Source organism: Leptopilina heterotoma, unplaced genomic scaffold (genome assembly GCF_015476425.1).
Source record: "Leptopilina heterotoma isolate Lh14 unplaced genomic scaffold, ASM1547642v1 Lhet_54, whole genome shotgun sequence".
Classification (NCBI taxonomy): domain Eukaryota; kingdom Metazoa; phylum Arthropoda; class Insecta; order Hymenoptera; family Figitidae; genus Leptopilina; species Leptopilina heterotoma.
In genome coordinates this window covers 3,642,252-3,668,414 of record NW_025111118.1, presented here as the reverse complement: position 1 = coordinate 3,668,414, position 26,163 = coordinate 3,642,252, and the positions used below count along the sequence as shown (strand labels likewise).

The 26,163-nt window shown below is 21.2% G+C and overlaps 1 protein-coding gene across 12 annotated transcripts in view; it reads right to left on the bottom strand.

The window, feature by feature from the left end:
- Positions 1-26,163, bottom strand: part of LOC122508484 (nephrin-like) — a 403,257-nt gene that overhangs the window by 80,595 nt on the left and 296,499 nt on the right. For all 12 annotated transcript variants that reach the window (XM_043621868.1, XM_043621866.1, XM_043621865.1 and 9 more), the window contains 2 exons: positions 15,064-15,204; positions 13,314-13,487 (listed from right to left, as the gene is read on the bottom strand). In XM_043621868.1, the coding sequence (XP_043477803.1) occupies positions 13,314-13,487; positions 15,064-15,204 (315 nt within the window). The remainder of the gene's footprint in view (positions 1-13,313; positions 13,488-15,063; positions 15,205-26,163) is intronic.

The following is a 26,163-nucleotide window of genomic DNA, read 5'->3' as shown; positions in this document are numbered from 1 at the left end:
ATATATATATATATATATATATATATATATATATTTTATATTTTCCCGTAAAAAAAAGCGTTTGCTTGTTTCAAATGCATAAAAAAAATTTCACACTTATCGTAAATATAAACAAATAAATATAAATTTTTTTCACAATATTTTCTCGTAATCGTAAATAATAACGCTAATATTTAGTTTTATTATCGAAAATAATTTTCGTAAAAAAAAATTATTATCGGGGATTTTTTTTTGCAAACACAAAAAATGGAATAATGTGTCTGATGTGCAAAAATAAAAGGAACTTTAATGTTCGCGTTGGTTTTGAGTAAAATTTATAACACGAACTTTACAAAAGGCCAAAGAGTTAAGATCAAGTTGAGAGTGTGAAAAACTTGTGACGTAAAAGGCAGGAAAAAAGTCAAAGTTCGATTTTTCTCCCTCTTTTTTTTTCTTTTTTTTTTTTGTTTTTTACTCCTCAAAGTACAAAGTTTCCTCTTTTGGCAATCTTTCTTTGAGCTTTGTACTTTAGTTTTGTTATACTTTTCTTTATATATATACAATGATGAACTGCTTTCACTGGACTTCGGCACAATATTGACGTTTAGTAATATTAATCTTTTTTATTTTCTCAAAAAAAAAGAAAAAAAATAGATTTTTATGTCTAGACAGTATTGATTGTTTCAACTTTTATAGTGAGAACACATCCCCTAGACTGATAAAAAAAACTTTTCAATTGAACGTTCGATATCAGCTTTTTGATAATTCTGAAATTAGTTTCCGAAGTGATTTTTTTTTTACCAAAAAGATAAATTTTTATTCATTTATTTTTTTCCTTTCTTTCTATTTTTTCTAAACAATTTAGCAATATACAAAAAAAATTTTTAAAGGAAAAGTAATAATAAAAATTAAAATAATAATAATAATATAATTTTGAATTCAAATTAGAAAATTTTTAAATTTTTAGAAAATTATGATTAAGAAGTAGGAAATATACCCATTATTTTATGTATAAATTTTATTTCTCAATAACAATATTATTTACCAACTCATTTTTTTCCTTTGGGAAGAAAAACATTAGATATTCTCGTTTCTTAATATTTTTCGACAAAATTCTCAATTTTCATAAAGAAATAATTTTTATCAATTCTATTTCTTAATTTCAATTGCTTTAATAAAATTCAGTTTTTTAAAAATAAAGGAAAAAAAAATGTTTATAAATTATATTTGTCAATTAGAAAATTTAATTGAAAATGAAACTGAAAACTGTTGAATTTTTAGAAAATAAAAAAAAAAAATTTTATTGAAAAAAATGTTCTGTTAAATTTATTTACGAAAATAAAAAAATTATTCGAAAACAATAATTTCTTTTTTAAATATTTAAAATATTTAATTATTATTATTTTTCCGTATGAATTAAAATTCTTCAAAACATTGAAATTCAAACGTTTTTGAAATTAATCAAATTTAAAAATATTTTCATAAAACATAAGGATAACGATTACTCCGAGTCTTTGACACGGAGTGATGAATATCTTCATGTTTTATAAAAAGAGAATCGAGTGTTAAAATCATTATTTTATAATTATATTATGAGAAAATTGTTATTGTAACTTCTTAAAAATTATTTTCATATTCAATTATATTATCTAAAATTTTAACTAAAATTCATTTTTAAATCAATTTTTATTAGAAAATTCTAAAATTCAATTATTTAAATGCAAAAGTAAATTGTTTATAGAATAATTGAATGTTTCTTAAAATTCAATTCTCATAAAGAATTTTATTAACAAATTTTTAAATAATTGAATTCTTTTTACGAATTTTAATAAAATTTTTCGAATAGTTACATTTTTCAAGGAATTTGATTAAAATTTTATTAAAAATAATTGAAATTCTGCGATGAGTTTTATTATTTCTAAAAATAATTGAATTATTGAGAAGAAACATTTAAATTAAAATATTTAATGTAAAATTTTATGTAATTTTATGTAAATTATTTAAATTCCTGAGAAATTTTTTGTTATTTATGAAAATAATTAAATATTTGTGTTCAATTTTATAAAAAATTGTTCTTAAATAATTGAATTCTTTTGGGTAATTTCATTAAAATAGTAGATATTGAAAATTATTGAGATGTGAAAAATTTTTGAAATTAATTGAAATTTTGACAAGAATTTTATTAAAAATTTTGAAAATAATTGAATTTTGGAGAATTTTTTTTATTTGTAAAAAAAATAATTGGGATTTTATAGAGATTTTTTTGTAAATTTTGAACATAATTGAATTTTGTGATAAGAATTTTATTACTTTTGAAAATAATTGAATTTTGAAGAAGAATTTTTTAAAAAATGTTGAAAATAATTGAATTTTGAAGAAGAATTTTTTTATTTATTAAGAAAATAATTGGGATTTTGTCAAGATTTTTTTGTAAATTTTCAGAATTTTCTTATCAATTCTAAAAATTTAATTTTTTTCAGTACATTTAATAAAAATTCCTGACTTTTTCCTGCATTCCCTATGTCAGAATAAATGATTATTATAATTATAATAATATTAAAACTATATAATCCAATTCATATTTTATTTAAAAAAAAAAATTTGAATTAAAAATTTTTACGTTCTAGATATTATTTTAAAAATTGCTAATTTTATTCAAAAAAAAGTGAGTGAGAAGTTAGCCGCGCGCGAATTGTTTCTAGTATAGAAATTAATATTAATTATTTATCGAATAAATTTATTAATATATATTTAATAATTTATTTAATATTAATAGTTAAATATTTAAAAACTAAAGTGTAAAATAAAAATATTATTATAATCTCTCTACTTTCTACGAATTAAAAAAAAAATTCACCACTGAAAATTATTTTATCTACTTATTCTAAAACAAAATTTTTTTTTACAAAATCTCAATTATATTCCAGAGTGAAGTTTTCAATGAAATGGGAAAAAAAGAGAAAAAAAAAATTTTTTTTTGTGCTAGTAAAATTAAAGGACGCAGTGCGACATCATATATGGTTTACATGCGGTGGTTTCACGATTTTCCGTATGTCAGTACGTTGAATTTAATCCTTCGAATGGATGAACTTTACGAGTAGTGTGTAATCGTTAATCCGAGCAAAGTATCCGCAAACTCAGTAAAGTTCTTGTTTCCAGATTGAAACTAACTTGCCCTAAATTTAATGGACTTTTTCTTTAGTTGAAACTTTAAGTTCTTATGAATTCCTGTGTGTTAGAAAGTTATAGTCAACGTCAATATTTCGAGAGAGGTAAAGAAATTTAATCTCCCTTGTTGAAAGGTAAATTGATTAATTAAAAAAACAAATTTCTTCCTCTTTAGTGTAACAAATAGAAAATTATTTCCTCGATAATTTGTAACAATTATACAAGACATCAATTTTAAATCGTTTTTAATTAGTTTCAATTTACATTATACACTGAAAAAAATTGAAAGAATGAATAATTAATACTTAATTATTATAAATCATAAATTATAAATTATAAATAATTATAAACTATTAAATAATTATTACTAAAATAATTAAAATTAAATAGTTATAACCAAATTAGTTAATATTAAATAGTTATTACCAAGTAATTATCAAATAAATAATTACTCTTGAATAAAAAATTATTTTTATCCAGTATTTTGATAATAGTTTTCTATTTATATTCAAAAAAAAAAAAATATTTACTCAGCAATGTAAAAATTATTATTATAAATTTCCCTCTTTATTTCCGTTCAATTCAATTCAATTCAGAAGAATCGTAATTAAAAATTTCAAAGGATGCGTGATTAAATTTTTTTTTTTTTTTTAAATTTTGCCATTACAATTTATTTTTAAATTATACAATGGAAATATTTTTCATAAATCAGCAATATTATTTTCAAATTTCAGTTTATTAATTTGGTTTTGCAACATTCGATTGAACAGAAAAATCTGGTAATTAATAATTTTGCATTTCATTGGAAAGTTATTTTCATTTTATTGTAAAAGTGAAAAGGATTTTATTCATGGATTTAAATTTCATTAACCAATTTTTTTTCTGTATATTTGTAAAATTTTCTAACAATTTGTCGTTAATTAAAAATTGTTCAGTAAATTACTGAATTATTATTATAAATTAATTAGTTTATAAAAAATAAAAAAAAATTATTTACATTTATTATAAAAAATATAAAGAAGTTATTTCTGTATTATTCGCTTTTAAAATTTTCTTGAATCGAAGGATAATCTTTTTTTTTATGACCAATGATTCATTTCAAAATTGACCTTATAAAAGTTACATAAAAAAAAAAATCTAATGAATGACTTGTGAAAAAGAATTGTCGTTAAAGTGAATGAACAAGATTGATGAAGCGAGTTTTCTTGTGGAAATCAAAAATTTATTTTTTGCAAAAAAAACGAAGAATAAATAATATTATTATTTGTTAAGAATTTTTATTTTTTATTTGACATTTTTCAATCAGTGTTCACGTGGCTCTGAAACAAAAAAAAATATCCATCCAGATAAGTTTTCCATTGAACTTTAAAAGACTCGCTATGTAGTTTGTTACTCGAATATTACTTCTATTACAATCACCTGCACAACCCACGCGTTTCAAAGACAAACGAGACTTAAATTGCTTCCCCCCCGGTTTGTTCACTGAACAAAGTTTCACTTGGATGAATTTCATTGTTTATTTCAAGTCCAATAAAAAATAAAATAAACCAACTTCGAAGTTACAATTATTTTTATGTTTTAAATTCAAAAAAAAAAAGGAAAGAAAAAATTTCGCAGTTGAAAAACAGGAGTTTAAAATTTTTTTTAAATAAAAGTTATTCGAGAGAATAAATAGTTTAGCAGCTTCTTTTTGTTTTGTCTATTTTTGTTAAATTTTTAAGTAGCGGTTGGAAGAAGAAAAGAAAAACAAATTGGTGAAAAAAATTTTCCCGAATGAAAGTGTTTGAAATATTCAAATTTTGTTCGTTATTTTTTGTATTTTCGGTTCCAAATTTTTTTTTTTTATTTCTCGCCCCTTCGCGAACGGAAATATTCAGTTTTTTAAAATAAAAAATTATAATTCAGTAGAACAAGCATTTTTTAGTCAGACATTAAATTTTAGACTTTAATTTTTATTTCAGTAGTACTAGCATTTTTTAGTTAGACAGTTATTTTAAGTAATCAATTTTAATTAGTAGTAGAAATCAGTTTTAGTCAGACAATACAAAATGGAACTTTTAATTCGAGCTTAAAAGTCAATTTCGATTAGACAAAACGCTTAAAACTTTAATTATAGATTCAGTGGTACGAACAATTTTTAATCAGACAAAAAAACGAATTTTTAATTTACTCACAAAATTCAGATTCAAACAGACAAAAGTCTTGAAATTTTAATATTAGTTCCAAATAAATACGTTTTTTTAATTTTTGATTCAGTTATAAAAGTATTTTTCAGTCAGTCACTAATTTTAAAGTACAAATTTTAATTATTGGTAAAAAAATACTTTTAGTCAGACAAAAGAATTCAAATTTTTTGATTTAGTGACAAAAGTCAGTTTTAATCAGACAAGACATTTGGAAGTTAAATTTTTGATTCAGTAGTAAAAATATTTTTCAGTCAAACTATAATTTTTAACGATTTTTAAAATATTAAAATCTTTAAAACTACATCAAAAATAAATTTTCCATTTAAAAATTAAAATTGCTTTGAATCTCTACAAAAGTACAAACTCAAAGTTATTTCTTTAAAAAGAATTTAATTAACTGTCACAAAAGTTGAAATTAAAATTTCTAAGTGAGTTTTTGAAGAAAAATAATTTACAATATTTCTCTGAATATCAGAGAAGAAAAATGATTTTTACCATTATAGAGTAGGGGTCGGGGGGGGGGGGGGGTGGAATCTATGATAAATAAATTCGAAACACTCTTTTCTCTTCTCAGTAGTGTGGGAAGAGAAAAAAAATTGTGCGCAAGATGACAATGCGAACTATTGTAGTTTCCTCATACTCTCCATCCGGATTCATGGTTTTTAGTTTCTATATATAGCAAACCAATGTAAACCATTGGAGCGGAAACGGGTCGTAATGTTTTTCGCTAGCAACTTTTTTTTTCGAAAAAATCCCCTTATCGATTGACTTGCTCGAAACGACAAAGTAAAAATGAAAATAAAAAAAAAAAATTATCCGCTTACTTCACACGAATTGGAATTCCAATTAAAAAATAATGTTAAAAGTTTATCTTATCCAGCAATCAAATTATATTTGATTTTACTCGTTTACGTCGATGATTGAACACGTAGCTAATGAGTCGATGTTGTTAGAAATGGAAGCAGGGAGGCAAACCAGCGAGAAAAAGGCTTCTTTACTGAATGTTTAATTATAATTTGCAAAAAAGAAAATTGAAATATTTTTTTAGAATTGAAATATTTCTTTTTAGTTGCGAAAGGAAAAAAATGAGTTACAAGAGGAGTAATCAAGGGAAAATTTGTTCTCTTGAATAATTTGAAGGTTTTTGTTTGGATTTTTTTATTAAAATTCTATTCAAAAGTGTAGTACTTTTCTACTAATAATTAGTTTCTGTATTAATTAATTATTCAATTAATTAATACCCTCTAATTTCAAATTAGTAAAAATACTCACCAATTTTAATTACTTACTGACTTTTTGCTTCCGACTTAGTAAATTTTACTAATTAAAAGCAATTTCAACTAATTTATTAGTAAATTTTACTAATAAATACTTAAATAGTCATTTCTACTAAATTAGTAAAATTTACTAATTCGAAAGAGAAAAAAAAGAAATTAATTCATATTAGTAATCTGAAAACAAATTAGTAAATTTTACTAATAAATAGTAATTTCTACTAATTTATTAGCAAACTTTACTAATTGAAAAGCAAAAAGTCAGTTACTAATTCAAATTAGTATACATTTAGCAATTTTAAAAATAATAGAATTTAAAAATTTGTAATTCACATTTTTGTTCAAAACACTAAAAAAATCCAATTTTGGAAAAATTACAAATAATTGCAGAAATTTAATTATTTTCAAGAGTGATAAAATTCTTCTCATAAAATTCAATTATCTTACAAATTTAAAAAAAAAATTCTCGTCAAAATCCCCAATTATTATCTTTATAAATAACAAAATTCTTCCCCAAAGTTCAATTATTTTCAAATTCACAAAAATATTACGCAAACATTTAATTATTTTCATAAATAATAGAAATTTCTCAGGAATTCAATTATTTACAAATTTTTTATAAATTCCTTCGCAATAATTCAATTATGTTTATAAATAATAAAATTTTTTCAATTATTTTCATAAAAAATAATTAAAAATTGTAGAAAATAATAATTGATTTGAAATGATGAAAATAATTTTGAAATAGTTACTGTAATAATATTTTTATAATATAAAACAATGATTTTATCATTCGGTCATTTTCAATTATTATATAAAACATTCTTATAAGTTATTGAATTTAAAAAGATTTGAATTTGAATGTTTTGAAAAATTTTAATTCCTACAAAAAAATAATATTTAAATATTTATTTAAAAAAGATGATGTTTTCGAATAATTTTACAATTAAAGAAATTCGTAAATAAATGTAACAGAACATTTTTTTTGAGTAAAATTTTTTCCTTTATTTTCTAAAAATTTAAAAAGTTTCAATTTTATTTTCAATTATCATAATTTGTAATTGACAAATAGAATAGAATATTGTAATGCTTCTTCTCCAAAAGAAAAGAATGAGTTTCTGAACAATATTGTCATTGAGAAATATAAATTATGCATAAAATATTTCCTATTTCTTAATTATAATTTTTTAACAATTAACAATTTTCTCATATTTTTCATAAATAAAAAGGAGAAAAATTTGCAAACAATATTTTTTAAAGACATTTAGATCAAATAATATTCATTTAGCTAATAAGACATTTTTTTACGAAAAATTTGTTATTTTCTACTAGCAATTGGTTGTTTTTTACTAATAATTAGTTATTTTCTTCTAATAACTAATTTTCAATAATAATTAGTTCATTTACTAATTTACTATTTATTTACAAAATAATTAACTAAAAAAATTTGCTACAAATACTGTTTATTTACAAATAATTAGTTATTTTTTACTGATACTCATTTTTTCTATCAATAAATAGTTTATTTACTAATATTAGCTAATTAGTAAATACTGTTTAATAATTTACAATTTTTTTACTAAATTATTAATTTAGAAATTTACTATAAATAATAGGTATTTGATTACTAATTAGTAATTATAGGTTATTTTCTCCTAATAATTAGATTTTTTCCACAAATAATAAGTTATTTTTGACTAAAAACTAGTTCTTTTCTACTAGTTCTTATTTTTTTCTATAGTTTCTACTAATAAATACTATATTTTCAAATTTTCTGATTACCAGTATTTACCTTTTACTAATTTACAATTTATTTATTGAATTAATATTTTTCAAATTTACTATAAATACTATTCACTTATTTAATAATTAGTTACTTTCTACTAAAAATTAGTTCTTTTTCACTAATAATAGGTTTTTCTATACTAATAAATAGTTTAACTACTTATTTACTAATTAGTAGTTACAATTGACTAAATTACATCTTATTCATTGAATTATTAATTTACTAATTTACGAAAAATACTATTTATTTACTAATAATTAATTAGTTTTTATTAAAAATTACTTATTCTCCGTTAATAATTTATTTTTCGTACTAATTATTATTAGTTGATTAAGTTATTTATTTATTTAATTAATTAATAGTCATTGTTTCTTAATTTACAATTTATTTACTATATTTCTAATTATCTGACTTACTATAAATAATATTGTTTTAGTAAAAATTAGTTATTTTTTTTTATTAATAATAATAAATTAGTTTCTCTATAATTAGTTATTTTCTATTAATATTTAGTTACTTTCTACTAATAAGTAATTATTCTTTACTAATAATTAGTTATTTTTAATTTTTATTAATTGCTGACGCAAAAAGTCTGCAAAGATTTTACTTAATTATTTATTATAATTTGTTATTAAAAATTATTATTTATTATTTATTAAATTTGTTATTATTATTTTATAAATTCTTTACTTTCGTCCGTCATAAATAAAAGTAATAATAAAAAAATTTATAAAAAAATAATTAATAAAGATAACAATTCCGAGAACAGTGAATTTAATACTGTTCTAAACGTAATTGTCAAAGTAAACAGATGTTTTAATGAGATTGAAGTAAATACGTGCATGTAACAGGAACAAACAACTTAAGACTTACAATTTTATAATAATAATAATAATAATAATATCACGCCATGTTTTACGATAGACGTATATCTATAAAAATGGTAAAATTACATCTACGTGAAAAAAAGTGCGTAAGAAAATGTCTTTCTCTTTTTTTCTCTCCTCTCTCTCTTTCTCTCTCATCTTACGCCTATAATAAATTCCACGCACGCGTACACAAGATGACACGTTATTTTCCACTGCAACTTTATATTTATCTCCTCTCATTTTGACATGAGAGCGGGTACTCATAAATAGCTTCGAAATATCTAGTATCAAGTTGTCATCCCCCCGATATAAAAGGCTCGACAAAGCAGTGGTTGGCTTTTTAAAAATCATCTCGCGTAACCCCTCGAGCGTGAATTGGCGAGCTCAAAAAAAAAAAAAAAAAAAGAAAATAGAAAAAAAAACTCGGAAAAAAAAATGAAATTCCCTGCGAAAGGTGAAACTCATTAACACTCTTGTGATATGTGATCTGTATTTGCCTTTACAGTTTTCTCTCTCAAAAAATGGATTTTTGTTTTTGTTTTCTTTTTTTCTGTATATATATATATATATATTCTTTTGTTAGAAAATTCTTTTTAATTCTCTTCTTTTATTCGCAAATTTCTTTTTTTCTTTTCTTCTTTTTTTCTTTTCTTCTTTTTTTTTTATTTATCCAACTGGTCACTCTTTCAGAAGGAATATTACTTTTTTTCTCGTATTTTTCTAACTAGCAATAGAACACAGTTCGTTAAATAAAAATATTGTTGAGCATCCAGATAGTGGAACGTGAAAATTAAACGTATTCCAATTAACGTTGTCTCCAATAATTCGCAAACATTTTCGCGTCATTTTTTTATCACCAATTTTATTATATACAATATATGTAAATATTTGTTTTGAATTTATTTGTATGCATAAATATAAAAATAAATAACTATATTTAAATATAGACATATTTTTGAATGTATATATATATTTATATAGATTTTGGATGAAATTTGTATTATTAAATTTTTTCAATATTTTCCGATGATATTTTCATATGAAAGATATGTGTACAATGCTGTATAATTAATTTAATGAAACCAGTAATAATCAGAAAGAATTTCATTTTCGATAAAACAAAGGGAAACTTTATAAAGTCAAACATAAATTATTATTATAATTACAAAAAGTGATTAATGTAACGAAAAAATAATTCACATAATTTTAAATAAATATTCGAATCGTAAAATGAAATTCACGATTAATTAGTTACTAATATAATTGTAATTGAATAAAAGCACTTTCGTTATTAATTGTGAAATTATGTTATTTTGTAAATTGTAATAATTGTAAAATTAGCGTAAAATTAAAAAAAATGTAGTAATATAAATATGCTATTCCATTAGGAATACAATAAAATAAAATAAAAATTCAAACAAAATGAAAATAACTTATTTTCCAAAAAAATCGTAGAAATTATTTATGAGTTTTAAATTTTAAATTAAGAATAAAAATTAAATTGAACCAAAATAAACAAAGATATATTTTTTAAAAAGAACACAAGTAAATTTTACTTTTTTATCAATAAAAAAAATTTTCATATTGAATTAAAATTTGTAAATTAGGAAACTATTACAAATAAAATTAAATAAAAAATCTGATAACTCGCGTATTTCGTTAAAATTAAAAATTAATTATGAAAAACGAATATAAGAGAAAATTTTTAAACAGAAAACGTAAAAATTTTATTTGTTCAACGAAAGAAAGAATAGAAAAATTAAATTGTAATTTGTTGATTAGAATACTATTAATTAAAGTTAAAATAATTAAAAATTTCGAAATGTTTTATTAAATTAAAATTTCAAGAACGAAAATAAAACAGAAAGCAAAGAAATTATTTTTTCTTTAATTAAAAAAAAATTCGAAAACTCGAATTATAATTTATGAATTAGAATAAAAGCAAAATTTTTATAAAAAAAGGAAATTTTAAAATTTGTTAATAAAGGAAAAATAGAAAAATTACATTTCAATTATTTAACTAGAATAACTAACTATAATATTTAATGAAAAAATTAATTGTTTAAGTGTTTTATTAAAATTTTGAAACAAAAACGAAAATAATATTTTATAAAAATATTTTTGAAAAGAAAAAAGGAAATTTTACTGTTTTATTAAAAGAAAAATCGAAGAATTGAATTATAATTTTTAAATTAGAGATATTATGAATTAAAATTTAATTAAGAAATTAATTATTCGTGTGCTTCGTGAAATTTAAAATCAAAAACGAAAATAAGGCGAAAATTTCTTAAAAGCAGAAAAGGAAATTTTTCTTTTTATTTAATGAAAATCAAAATTTAGAATTATAATTTCTGAATTAAAATTTAATTAAGAAATTAATTATTCTTCTGTTTCGTTAAATTTAAAATCAAAAGCAAAAATAAGGCGAAAATTTTCCAAAAAGAAAACACAGAAATTTTATTTTCTTTATAATGAAAGAAAATTGAAAAATTGTGTTATAATTTCGTGAATTAGAATACTATTAATTAAAAATCCCTCTCTCTCTCTCTCTCTCTCTCTCTCTTTTTTTTCCATTTCGACGTTAATAAAGGGAAATTTTTTTTTGTCTCACCCCATCACTATCGAATTCCGGCTGTTAGGACAAAGCGTGTCATGATGCCTTCAGAATGAGATTGAATACCCTTTTGTAAGGCGAATGATTAAACGTGATTCACAAAAAGAGTATACCAGTAATTAAGGAGTTTTTCCACACTAGATGAGGTCACAAAAGATCAGACATTATAACACAAAAAAAAGATCTTCGTTTTCTCAACAAAAATCATTTTCTATCAACTAGCAATTTTTTTTCTCATCAACTATTATCATCTTATGTTAAGTTCCTAATTTTTCGTTTTTTTATTGATTTCTTTTCAGTTTCGAACTCCGACAGAGCGTGTGTATGTGAAAAGAATTTTCTCCGCTTTCCACTGTTTCGCATACAATTTCTTTGTTTTCGTTTAAAAAAAAAAAATAAAAAAAAATCTATAAAAATAAATCTAGTTTCGCTTATTAATATTGATTTTAAAGAATTTTTTCGCGTTAATTAAAAAAAATATATTGTAAAATAATACATTTTGAATTCCAAACGTTTTCGAATATAACTCTATCAAATTTTTTCACATTCAATTCGGTTAAAAAATATTTTCATCGCCAAACATGGAATTTCATTTTAATTCCACAGTTTCGTTTCGAGTCGAGCGAGAGTGAACAAAAAAAAAAATTATTTTTATCCTCTCCTATATTCGAAAATTTATGAGACTTATATTCTTTTCACTGTAAAAATTATTCAGTTTATGATAGTAAATTTTTTTTTTACCTATTAAACTCAACTGTCAATACAAAATTTTTTTTTAAGTATCATTTTTGGTTTTTTATTTACGAATATAGATTGGTTTATTTTTTAACACTTTAGTTAAATTAATTTTTTTTAAATTAATATTTAAATATAATTAATATTTCAATATAATTTGCATTTAAATATATTTGCAATTATAAATTTATAAAACATTTTCATTTTAATATTTAACTTTCGAAACATAAAAAAATTTTTAATTTCCATTTCAATCAAATACATTTTTCTCGTGTATATTAATATAAAGATTAAATTATTTTTCAGAAAATGTTTTCTTGTTTCTAAAATTGTTTTTTTTTGAGAATCAACTGTATATAAAAAGGAAGCGACAGATAACGTTTATTTATTTACAAAATTAATTATTTGAATTTCTTTTAACTTTTAATTTATTTGGATAATTTAAAAATAATTATTTTTATTTAATAAACTGGGAATTTTTCTAAATTGAGGAATTAATCATTCCTTGGATGTAATTAATTATATACTTTAAATGAATAAATTCTGAATGAAAAACAATAAGAAAAGAACGAAGGAGATAAAAAATAAATTCCTTTTTTTGATTCGAGTCTCTCCTTTTAATGGTAGAATGTGAAAATTGGTTTTCTTTGTTCCCTTTTCCCTTAAACTGTTCTAATTAAATGAATTTAATTAAGGACTTACAGATAACGTTGAGATGCGCGTTGGCCCGAATGGCTTTTGCTCTGAGAAATGGTCCCACTTGACACTGATATTCTCCATCGTCACTTAAAGATGCATTTGTTATCTTCAAATTGTAAATTCCGTTATTTGGCTCACCAACTAGCCTCAATCTTGGATAACCGACAATTTCGCCATCTAGAAATGATTAATTATTTATTAACTAACTTTTGAATTAATTATATAATTATATTCTCTCTCTTATTTGAACAATGGGGAAAATTAATTTCAATTAAAATTTCAGTAGTACAAGTCAATTAAATATATATATAGTCAGACAATATCAATTTCAATCCAGAGAAATTTTAATAATTGATGCAAATAAAGTTTTAGTCAGACAAAAAAGAGAGTGAATTATTTTTCCTTTAAGTAGTACAAGTAAATTTTATGTCAGACAAGAATTAATTTTTTTATTTCTCAATAGATATTTTGTAAACTAACTTTTGAATTATATATTATTCTCACTCGACAGGGAAAATTAATTTCGATAATTTCAGTGGTACAAGTCAATTATATCGTCAGACAATGTCTATTTTAATTTTTAATGCATTTTTTTTAATTTTTATTTTTAATAAAAGCTGCAAATAAAGTTATAATTAATTTGACAAAAACATGATCAATTTTTACTTTTGTTTCAGTAGTACAATTATTTTTAAATCAGACAATAATTTAATTTCTAACTAAATTACAAATACTTTTTTTTTCTCGAAGGGGAAAATTAGTTTCGAAAATTTTAGTAGTACAAGTCAATCATATAGTCAGACAATATCAATTTCAAGGCAGAAAAAAGTTTAATAAGTAGTGCAAATAAAATTTAAGTCAAACAAAAAGATGAGTAATTTTTTTCAGTAGTACAAGTATTTTTCAGTCAGACAATAATTTAATTCTTTATTTTTTAATTAAATTACAAATATTATATTCTCACTTGCTGAGGGAAATTAATTTCGAAAATTTTAGTAGTACGAGTCAATTATATAGTCAGGCAGTATAAATTTTAAAGTAGAAAAATTTTAATAAGTGGTAAAAATAAAGTTTTAGTCAGACAAAAAAGAAGGGGGATTTTTTATTCTTGTTTCAGTAGTACAAGTATTTTTCAGTCAGACAACAATTTTTAGGAAATAAATTATAATTAGTAGAACAAGTGAATTAAAGGTCGGACAAAAGGCTTTGAATTTTAATTTTTTTATTCAGTAGTACAAGTCAATTTTATTCGGACAGAATGTTTCAAATTCATATTTTCAGTAGTACAAGTCTGTCTTTAGTCGGACAATGATTTTCAAAAGTTTTTCTCGTTTCAGTAGTAAAGGTATTATTCAGTCAGACATAAACAGTCAGTTTCAAACAAATTTACAATTTTTAGAAACTTATTCACAGAAAACATTAAATTTTTCTTAAAATTCAGTAGTACAAGTCTGTTTACAGTCAGACAACGTGTTTTACATTCCGTAACTTACATTTTCAAAGCAAAAAAAAAGAAGAGTATTTTTAGGGTGAAAATAGATAATTCTTTTTTTCCTCCCCACTTAGTAAATTGCATGGAAAAATATTGTCTGGTGAGTAACGAAAGGGTTTAGGTGGAGGGGGTTAGTCAATTAATCTAATGGCAGTGATTACATTATAAGTGATAAATCCATGACTAAAACTCGATCGTATTATTATTATTATACTTAAAGGAATTGAATTCAAATAGAAAATGTGTTTGAATAGTACTCACTTTGTTGAACGACGAATGCAAATCCATCTTTGGCCCACTGAACGATTCCAACTCTGTTATCAACCGCACAATTTAAAAGCACATCTCTACCTTCTGACACTGAATTATTCGACGGTCTGATTCGAAACGACTGCGCTGCGCCTGTGAACATTAGAGAAAAAAATCTTTTCTTAGCAATAATATTTATTAATAATGAAAAAAAAATCATTATTATTTTTCGTTGACGATAATAGTTATTTTTAACTATGCAATGAAATTTTACTTTAAATAAATCACCAAAGTCAACGATTTGTAAAAATTCATGATCCCCAAGTTTTGAACGTTTAAATGAACGAAAGATTTTTAATTGAAGATATTTTTATAAATTACTAATCACAAAAAATTTAAAAACTGAAATATTTACGGTTAGAAACTCAGTTATTAATTTTTGGACAGTGACGCAAAATAATTGCAATAAAAATTTAATTTGTAGAAGAAATAAATAAATTTCGTTCATTTGAACGTTCAGAACTTTAGGATCTTAAAATTCAACGAATTTAGCTTCTCCAGGGAGAATAGTAAGTTAGTAAGTTAGTTACTAACTGAATTGTGTTAAAAAATTAAAAAAATTTTTTCAAAATTTTTTTTTAAATTCTCGTCAAAATTTCCATTTTCTTTACATATAAATAATAAAATTCTTCTCTGATATTCAATTATTTTACAAAATTTTAATCAAATTCTTGTCAAAATTTCAATTATTTTCAAAAGTTTTCTAAAATTCAATGATTTTCAATATCTACTATTTCAATAAAATTTTCCAAAAGAATTCCATTATTAAAAAAAAATTCAATAAAATTCTACGCATACATTCAAATATTTTCATAAATAATAAAAATTTTTACAGGAATTCAATTATTTACAAATTATTTTATAAATTTCTTCGCAATAATTCAATTATTTTCATAAATAATAACATTTTTACAGGGATCCAATTATTTTTACAAATAATAAAATTCTTTTAGGAATTCAATTATTTTCATAAACAATAAAACTCATTGCAGAATTTCAATTATTTTTAATGCAATTTCAATCGAATTCCTCGAAAAATGTAATTATTCTTAAAAATTTTATTAAAATTCGTCCAAAGAATTTAATGATTTAAAAAATTTGTTGATAACATTTTTTATGAGAATTTAATTTCAAGAAACATGAAATTAATAAATTATTTATTTGCATTTTATTTGTATTTAAATAATTGAATTCTCGTAGAATTCACTAATAAAAAAGGCTTTAAAAATGAATTTCACTTAAAATTTAAGATCATTATTAAATATTAAAAGCATTATAACGTGGATTTTTAGAAATAATTAAATTTTTCAAAAGTTTCAAATTAAAATCATTGAAATTCTTAATTTTTCATATTTTTGTCAAAAAATTCTGTACAATTAATTCTTTTTAAAAGTTTAATAGGATTTTTATAGAAATTATTTCAAGTTTTTATTTTTCAATATATATTTAATTGCAGAATTTTGGAATAATTGAAATTTTGTAAAATTGAATTGTAAACGAATAAATTTGAAAATTCTCATAAAACTCATCGTAACGTCTTAATTATTTTTCATACAATTATAATTGAATTCCTTGAAAAAAAGGATTTATATCGATGCAATTTTTAATAAAATTCGACAAAAAGAATTCAATTATTTAAAAATTTGTTAATAAAATTCTTTATGAGAATTGAATTTTGAGAAAGATTCAATTATTCAATAAATTATTTACTTTTGCATTTAAATAGTTAAATTCTTGTAGAATTTTTTAATAAAAATTGATTTTCTTTTCATAAAAATGAATTTCAGTTAAAATTTTCGATTATAATTGAATATTAAAAGCAATATAGCGTGAATTTTTAGAAATAATTGAATTTTGAAATTAATTTTTTTGAAAAAGTTTAATTGGATTTTTTTCTACATTATTTGAAGTTTTTATTTTCTAATTCTTAATTAAAGAATTTAGGAATAATTGAAATTTCGTAAAATTGAATATTGTAAACAAATGGATTTGAAAATTGCCAAAGAACTTTTTCGAAAATTATTAAAAATAATTGATATAAAGTAAAATTGTAGTTAAAATTTTTTGAAAATAATAATTAAATTGAAATAATGAAAATAATTTTAAAGACGTAGGAATAATATTCTTATAATATAAAATAATGATTTTATTACTTGGTCATCTTTAATTATTTTAAAATATGAAGAAATCGATGACTCCGAGTCGAAGACTCGGAGTTATGGATATCTTCATGTTTCATAGTTATAACAAAATTTAATAAACTAAAATTTCATTCATTGTTAAAAATAACACCAAAATTGATTATTTTTATCTTTTTTGGTGTTAATTTAATCTGCAACACTTTTTAATACCTCACGATTTAATGTGTAAAGTAAATTAATAAAGAAAATTCTTTTTTGAACCTGTAATACTTTTCCTGTCGATAATAATCGCAAATAATTATGGAAATCAAATTCAAAAATTTTTTTAGTATGGAAATTAAATTTATTTTCAATGCAAATAAATGCAAAAAGATTAAATCCTAAATAATAAATTCGATGACAAAATTAAAAAAAATTTATTTTCTGAATTTTAAGTTTCTTTTTTAAAGAAAATAATAAGAAAATAATTCTGGAAATTAAAAATTTTCTTTGAGTAGAAATTAAAAATTTTGAGTAAAAAGAAGCGAAATATCAAACAAAAAAACATCGTTTCTGAAACTTTAAATTTTCTTTTCCAAAAAAAATTATAATATTATAACATTATTATAATATAATGATATATTATAATTTTTGTTATTATTTCTATTTCATTTTATTACTTTATTATTTTTTTATTATAATTACAAATTATATATTATAAAATTTAGAAAATTATTATTTTTATTATTTTTTTTCTAAATTTGTTATAACAATAATAATTATTCGATTATTCGATTATTTTTTCCAGTTATTTTGCTTTTGATATGTGAATAAAATAAATAAATAAATATATATCAAGTTTAGATTAAATTGAGCATATTTCGATAATCGAAATGTGGCAAAGTCACTGAGGATAGTGCGAAATGTAAAGAGGTGCATTGGCGTATGCATCGAATTACGTGCACCAGTTCACTACAAAATGGAGAAACTTTAGACTGCCTAAAGCCATGTCTCGTGAAATGTATCTTGATACGGAGCTTTACGAAATTGCAAACGCTGCGCAGTACTGATCTTTACGCAAATTACGCTAACGTCCACCTCTCTCTCTCTCTCTCTCTCTCTCTCTCTCTCTCTCTCTCTCTCTCTCTCTCTCTCTCTCTCTCTCTACTTCTCTCAACTCTATGTATTCGCGCCTTGAAAATTTAACTTGACCCGAAAATGTAAATTTATCGAAATAAGAAGTAAATTCACTGTCTCATGAAATTCATGGGGAAAATTTTACTCCACCCTTGCGCCAATTTTATGTTCTATTCCCTTTCCAAAGAGAAGGAAAAAGGAAAAATTCACTTTATCGAATTTTTAATAATCCAGGAACTATGAAAAAATATTTGTTTTTAATTTTTTATTAAAAAATATTTTTTTGGAAAATAATTTTCTGCTGTTTTTTTCAAAGAGAAAAATTTTTTTCGTTAATTAAATAATTTTTAGTAGTTTTTTATTTTATTAAAATTATTATTTATTTTCTTCAATAAATTGCAAAAGACCGAACGAGGAATTTAATATTATTATTGAAATACAGGAGAAAAAGTGAGGAAAAGAGAAAATTTTCTGAAAATGTCAATAATCGATAAAATCTAAACTCTATTTAAACACTTTTCCTTTTTTTTTTAATTTTAAATAGAGAAAGCAAAATCTTGAAGAAGTTTCACGTGTACAGCTTATCATTCGCGTTTTCAGCATCCCTAAGGGTCTTAAAGAGAAAAGTACACGTGGCACAGTGTCACGTGTCATGCGAAACTATCCTGGGGAATTTTGCAGCAAGTTGACTTAATCCCGCAAGACGTTTTCTCAAGAACGTGAGTGGAACAAGCCCCTTACTTTGATATTTAAACTCGCGTACACTCCGTGACTTCATTTCAACGATTCGAGCCAAATTCCAAAAATTCTCACTTTGGTTTTAATTTTCAACTTGTCTCCTCTGTTATAAACTTTGACAAATATTGTTTTTCTTTATCCGACGTTTTTCTCTTTCTTTATTAAATTCCAAAGTTTGACGTTTTTTTTTTATTAAATTGAAGAAAAACAAGAAAAACAAGAAAAATAGAAAAACAGAAAAATTATTTTTAAAAAATCCCAATAGTTTTTTACTGATACAGAAAAAAGAAAATCTCCTTCTCGGAAGATATAGAGATATAAAAAAAAGAAAAAAGAAAACTTTGTGGATAGAGGACAAGAAGAATGGAGACAAAAGAAAAAGGAGTTTTAGAAAATTATTTATACTTAAGGTTTAAGCTTAGTTGACCGATAAAAGGTAAGTAAAGAATAAGTGAAGATCAATTTATCGGTCTTTCCTCGAATTTGAGCAGTATTTTATTTCCCATTGAGTAAACGGTAGGACATCACTGAATAGAATGTCAATAGTAGTGTGCTTTTTTAAAGAAGGAAGGAAGGAAGGAAGATGGATAAAAAGAGAAGAGTAAAAAAAGGAAAACCAGAAGGAAAACAAGAGTTGGTCACAGATCTATAGTATACAAGAGCTTCTGTAACATTTAAGTCAATTTTAAATGAGTTGTTCGATTTTCCAACATAGATAGCTACTCTATTGGAATTCAATGAAGCTCTAAAAAACCATTAATGGAAACTTTTCTTCAACTGTAATAAAAAAAAAGAAAAGAAAAGGAAAAAATGAAGAAGAATCTTCTTAATTAATTTTAATTGATTTTCATTCCCCCGCGTTGTCTGATTTCATTTATTTCGTTTCAATTTTTAATCATTTTTATTAGTACAGTAGTCATTATTTTTAATTCTTTTTAATTATTATTACTTTTAATTAATTTTAATGTTATTATTATTATTCAAAATTAAACTTGGATGTGCCGCTTATAAATTTAAAAGATTTTCGTGCCTCTTTTTTTCCTAATTTTGAAATTTTTTGCTTGTAATTTTTCTCTTCTTTTTATTTTTATTACAGGCTTCGCACTCGATAATTAATTTTTAAAAAAGTAAAATTATAAAAGAAAATAAAAAGTAAAAGGTAGCTGTCAAAAAATTAACGCCTAAAAAAATTCATTTTAGGCGATTCACAAAAATTTGATTCTGTATTTTCCTGATTTCCACAAAAAATATTAACTTTTTTCTTATCTAACTTCAATTCTAAATTTTTCTAAAACTAAAAAAATTGATATAAAATAAATACACAAATCAACAATTTAATAATTTTTTAAAATAAATGTTTAAATATTATTAGTTTTAGAACAATTAAAATTATCAAAGACGTTAATTTAAATAAAACTTCCTCGACAAGGAAGCAAAATCTATTGCAATTTAATTATTTCTTAAAATTTATACTAGAACGCTTCTAAAATTCAATTATTATCCAAAATTTTAACTGAAATTCGTTTTTAAATCAATACAAGCAAGTTCTCAGGGAAGTCAATTATTCAAAATTCAAATACAGAAATAAATAATTAAAGGAACAATTTATTATTATTTATTTCTAAAAATTGAATTCTTATAAAGAATTTTATCAAAAATTTTATAAATAATTGGATTTTTTCAAAGAATTTTAATATAATTTTTAAGAATATTTACATTTTTCGAGAAATTTATTTCAAATTGTATTAAAAATAATTAAAGTCCTGCGAAGAATTTTATTATTTTCAATTCCATTTTTCGGTTAATTATATAATAATTGAACTCTTGCAAGAAATTGTATTCAATTTTTTTTTAAATGATTGAATTTCTCTGAAGAATTTTATTATTTGTAAAAAAATAAGTGAATTCGTGCAAAGAATTTTATTAAAATGTTTTGAAATTTAATTACAATTGTATTAAAATATATGAATTCTTATAAACAAATTCTATTAAAATCCTAAAGAATAATTGATTTCTTTTGAAGAATTTTATAAAAATTTTTTAAATAATTTTCTTTCAAAAAAATTTATGAAAATTCTATTTTCAATAATTGAATTTTTCGACGAATTTATTTCGCATTGTATTGAAAATAATTGAAATCCTGCGCAGAATTTCATTATTTATAAAAATAAATGAACTCTTACAACGAATTTTATGAAATTTTTTTTTAAATAATTGAATTTCTGCGTGAAGAATTTTATTATTTGTTTAAAAATAATTGAATTCTTGCAAAAAATTTTATTAAACAAATTTTTTAAGGAATTTAATTACAATTATATTAAAAATATATGAATTCTTATAAACAAATTCTATTAAAATCCTGAAAAGTAATTCATTTCTATAGGAGAATTTTATAAAAAATCTTTAAATAATTTTCTTTCAAAAAAATTTATGAAAATTGTATTTTCAATAATTGAATTTCGGTAAAAAATTTTTTATTTATCATAACAATTGAATTTTGGTAGAAAATTTTATTAAACATTTTTTTTTAATAATTGATTTCTTTTTTGAAATCTTATTAAAATAGTGAATATTGAAAACACTTGAATTCTTGTGAAAAAATTTCTTCAAATTTTTGAAAATAATTGAATTGTTTCAAAAAAATTTATTAAAATTTTTTTTGGAAAGAATTTTATTAAAAAATTTTTTTAAGGAATTTAATTACAATTATATTAAAAATATATGAATTATTAGAGAAAAATTTTATTAAAATCCTTAAAAATATTTGATTTCTTTGGGAGAATTTTTTAAAGATGTTTTAAATAATTAATTTCTTTTAAAAAAATTTATGAAAATTGTATTTTAAATAATTTTTGGGAAGAATTTTATTAAATTTTTTTGAATTGAATTCTTTTGTAAAATCTCATATTAAAATAGTAAACATTGAAAGCAGTTAAATAGTTGCGAAAAATTTTCTTTAAGTTTTTTAAAATAATTGAATTGTTTCAAAGAATTTTATTAAAATTTTTTGAATTGTTTAATGCTTATAAAATATTTTTAGTAGTTTCTAAGAATTTTATTAAAATTTTTGAGAATAATTTTTTATTTTAACTATTAGAGGATTTGAAGTAGTGATAATTTTCAAAAAAGAAGAAAAAAGTAGCTTTTAGTGTCACAAATAAAAAAAAAGTATTCAGATAGTAGCCAATTGTAAAAAAAATTAGTAAATAGAAGATTTTAGTAGAGAGTTATTATTATTAAAAATTTTTATTATTATTGTTAATAATCTTTATTATTAAAAAAAATATTATAAAAACATGAAGATATCGATCACTTCGAGTCAAAGAACGAAGTTCTTTGACTCGAAGTGATCGTTATCTTCGTTTTTATAATAATTAAAACTAACCGAATGATAAAATCATTATCATTACTAAAAAAATATTTTATAATTTTATTACCTAATTTAAAATTTGTCATCTAATTTATTATTTATTATCTAATTTTTCCCTCTTTAATTTTTAAATTAAAGAGTAAAGAGAAGAGTAAAACTTCAGAAAAAAACTTAATTTGCAGATAAATCGAGAGAAGAAATAGAAGAAAAAGAAGAAGTAAAGGGAGAAAATTTAGGAATAAAACAAAACTGGACCATATGCGAAAGATGCGCAGTCGACTGGAATTACAAAATCTAATGAAGCAAAAATATGAAGTGGAATATGTGGAGGGTATTTGTTTTTCGCATTTGTAGAAACGAAGAGGTAGAAGAGAACAAGGTATTCAAATTCTCAAAGGAAAAGAAAACTAACCAGGAAAACTCTCTTTTTTTGTGTCTCTTTTTTTTTCCCTCCTTTTCGCTATTTCACGCTGACAAAAGATGAGGTCGTAGAGTAGAGGAAAGGAGAAAAATAAAGGAAAAGTTCTTCTGCTATTTATGTTGCATGTTGGTTCTCGAATATTCATTTCGTCGAGCAAAGAACTCTTGAAAGTGCTCGCTTAAAGTATTCTGCACTCGACTTGCACCTTGACACTACTTTTCCTTGATTTTTAAATTTACTTCCTCATATCCCGTTCACATATTTTTTTTGACATTTTTTTATTTATTTATATATACACACGGTCAAATATATGTATATATATATTTGCACTCATATGCGCATATTACTTTTTGAAATAAGCTCCTTATCATGATTTTATGTAATCGTTCCATTGAGAGGGGAAAACAGGGAGAGAGAGAGAGAGTTTTTAAAAAAAAATTAACTGAAAAATGTCGTTTTATAATATTTTTAAAAAATGATACGGAAATAGTTTTAAAATACTGTCAGTCAAAAAATATACCTGCTTCTGTTACGATCAACAAAATTTCAAATATGGAATAAAAAAAATGTTATTTTAATTTCAACTAGCAGCAATTCTGACTTCTCACTCACTTTTTTAACATAAAATTATCAATTTTAAAAATAATAGAACGTAAAAATTTTTAATTCAAAATTTTTTTATAAAAATAAAATAAGTGAATTGGAATAACTAGTTTTAATATTATTATAATTATAATTATAATAATCATATATTCTGACATAGAGAATTCAGGGAAAAGTCAGAAATTTTAATTAAAAGTACTGAAAAAAATTAATTTTTTTAGAAATCATAAGAAAAATTCTTAATTTTTGTCTTTTTTGTTTGACTCATAAACTATAATAATTTTTGAACAAGTATCATAAAATAAATAAATTATTTAATCAATTATTTCACTCAAATATTTCAAAAATTAATTTAATTTTAAAACAGTTGCGTTTATAATTTTCATAAATAAATGAACTTCAAACGGATAGGTGGTCACTTTTTGTAAAAAATATTTTCTAATCCTTTTTGTCAAAAAAAAAGCGATTTCTAATGAAATCTGCTTTCTAAACAAAGTTTTTCTAAAAAGTTATGATTTCTGATATTATTATTTTCCTAAAATTTGTAAAATTCCATAATTTTGATAAAAGTTAGAAAATTGTTAAGAAACTAATATTAAAAAATAGAAACTATTTTGCATATTTCCTGTTTCTCAATCACTACAATTCTGTTTACAAAATTATAAGTTCTTTTTTAAAAGAAGAAAAAATTTTATAAAATTACTATTTCTTATCATAATTTGTTAACAAAATTCGGTTCTTCTTTAAAAAAATATAATAATTTGCATCATTTTTATACAAAAATTAATTTATTTATAAACACTTTTTTAGAAAATTTTAAATATCTTTAGGGGAAAAATTCCTATAATTTCTATTTTTTATTTATAATTTGTTAACGAAATCTCATGTTCTTTTTATTAGAATTATTAGAAAAAGAAATTTTTAGAAAATGACCTTTATTAGAAAAGAGAAAATTAGAAAATTACCATCATTGGAAAAAAGTTTTATAGAAATTCACCTTTATTAGAAAAAATTTTTTTAGAAAATAAAAAATTAGAAAATACCTTTCAAAAGTAATAAAATTCAATTATGTTCAAAATTTACAAAAAAAAAAATCTAGACAAAATTCCAATTATTATTTTTATAAATAAAAAAATTCTTCTTCAAAATTATTTTCAAAAATTTTAATAAATCTCTTGCCAAAATTTCCATTATTTTCAAAAATTTTCCTCATTTCAATGATTTTCAAATTTCAATATCTACTATTTTAATAAAATTACCCAAAAGAATTCAATTATTTAAAAATTTGTTAATTAAATTCTTCATAAGAATTAATTTTTTAAAAAAATTTAATTATTCAATAAATAATTTATTTTTGTATTCAAATAATTGAATTCTCGTAGAAATTCAATTATTTTGAATTTATTTAAATAAAAGTAATAAAATTCATATCATAGAATTCAATTATGCTAAAAATTTACAAAAAAATCTCGACAAAATCCTAATTATCATTATAAATAACGGAATTCTTCCCCAAAGTTCAATTATTTACAAAAATAACAATAAAATTCTTGTCCTAATTTCAATAATTTTCAAAAAATTTTCTCATTTCAATTATTTTCAATATCTACTATTTTGATAAAATTTTCCGAAAAGAATTCAATTATTTAGAAAATTTTTTAATAAAATTCTACGCAAACATTTTATTATTTTCATGAATAATAAAAATTCAATTATTTTCATAAAAAATAATTAAAAATTCTAGAAAATAATAATTAAATTTAAATGATGAAAATAATTTTGAATAAGTTGCAGTAACAATATTCTTATAATAGAAAATAATTATTTTAACACCTGATTCTTTAAAATTATTATAAAACATAAAGAAAACAAAGTTATCTTTATGTTTTATAACAATATTTTTGAAGTTATTTAAAATTTCAAAAATGTTTGAATTTGAAATTTTTGAAAATCTTCATTCCTATGGAAAAATAATAATAATTAAACTTTTGAAATATTTAAAAAAGAAATTATTGTTTTCGAATAATTTTACAATGAAAGTTATTCGTCAATAAATTTAACAGAACATATTTTTCAATAAAATTTTTTCCTTTATTTTCTATATAAAAATTCAAAAATTTTCAGTTTTATTTTCAATTAAATTTTCTAATTGACAAATATAATTTGTAAACATTTTTTTTTCCTTTATTTTTAAAAAACTTTGGAATTTTATTAAAACAATTGAAATTAAGAAATAGAAAATTGATGCAAATTATTTCCTTACGAAAATTGAGAATTTTCTAAAAAAATATATTAAGAAACGGGAATGTTTTTCTTTTCAACAGAAAAAAATGAGTTTGTAAACAATATTGTTATTAAGAAATAAAAATTATGCATAAAATGGGTATATTTCCTACTTCTTAATCAAAATTTTTTAACAATTAACAATTTTCTAGTATTTTTTACAAATAAAAAAGAGAATAATTTGCATAATAATTTAGATCAGAAATTTTGTTATAACAAAAATAAAATATAAATATAAATATTATATATATAAAATATAAATATTATAAATTGTTAAACGAAATTTGTTATAGAAAAAAATCATAAATTGTTACTTCACAACAATTTTGATACGTTTTTTGTCTCAATTTTATATCCTTAGAAAAACTGCAATATTCTAA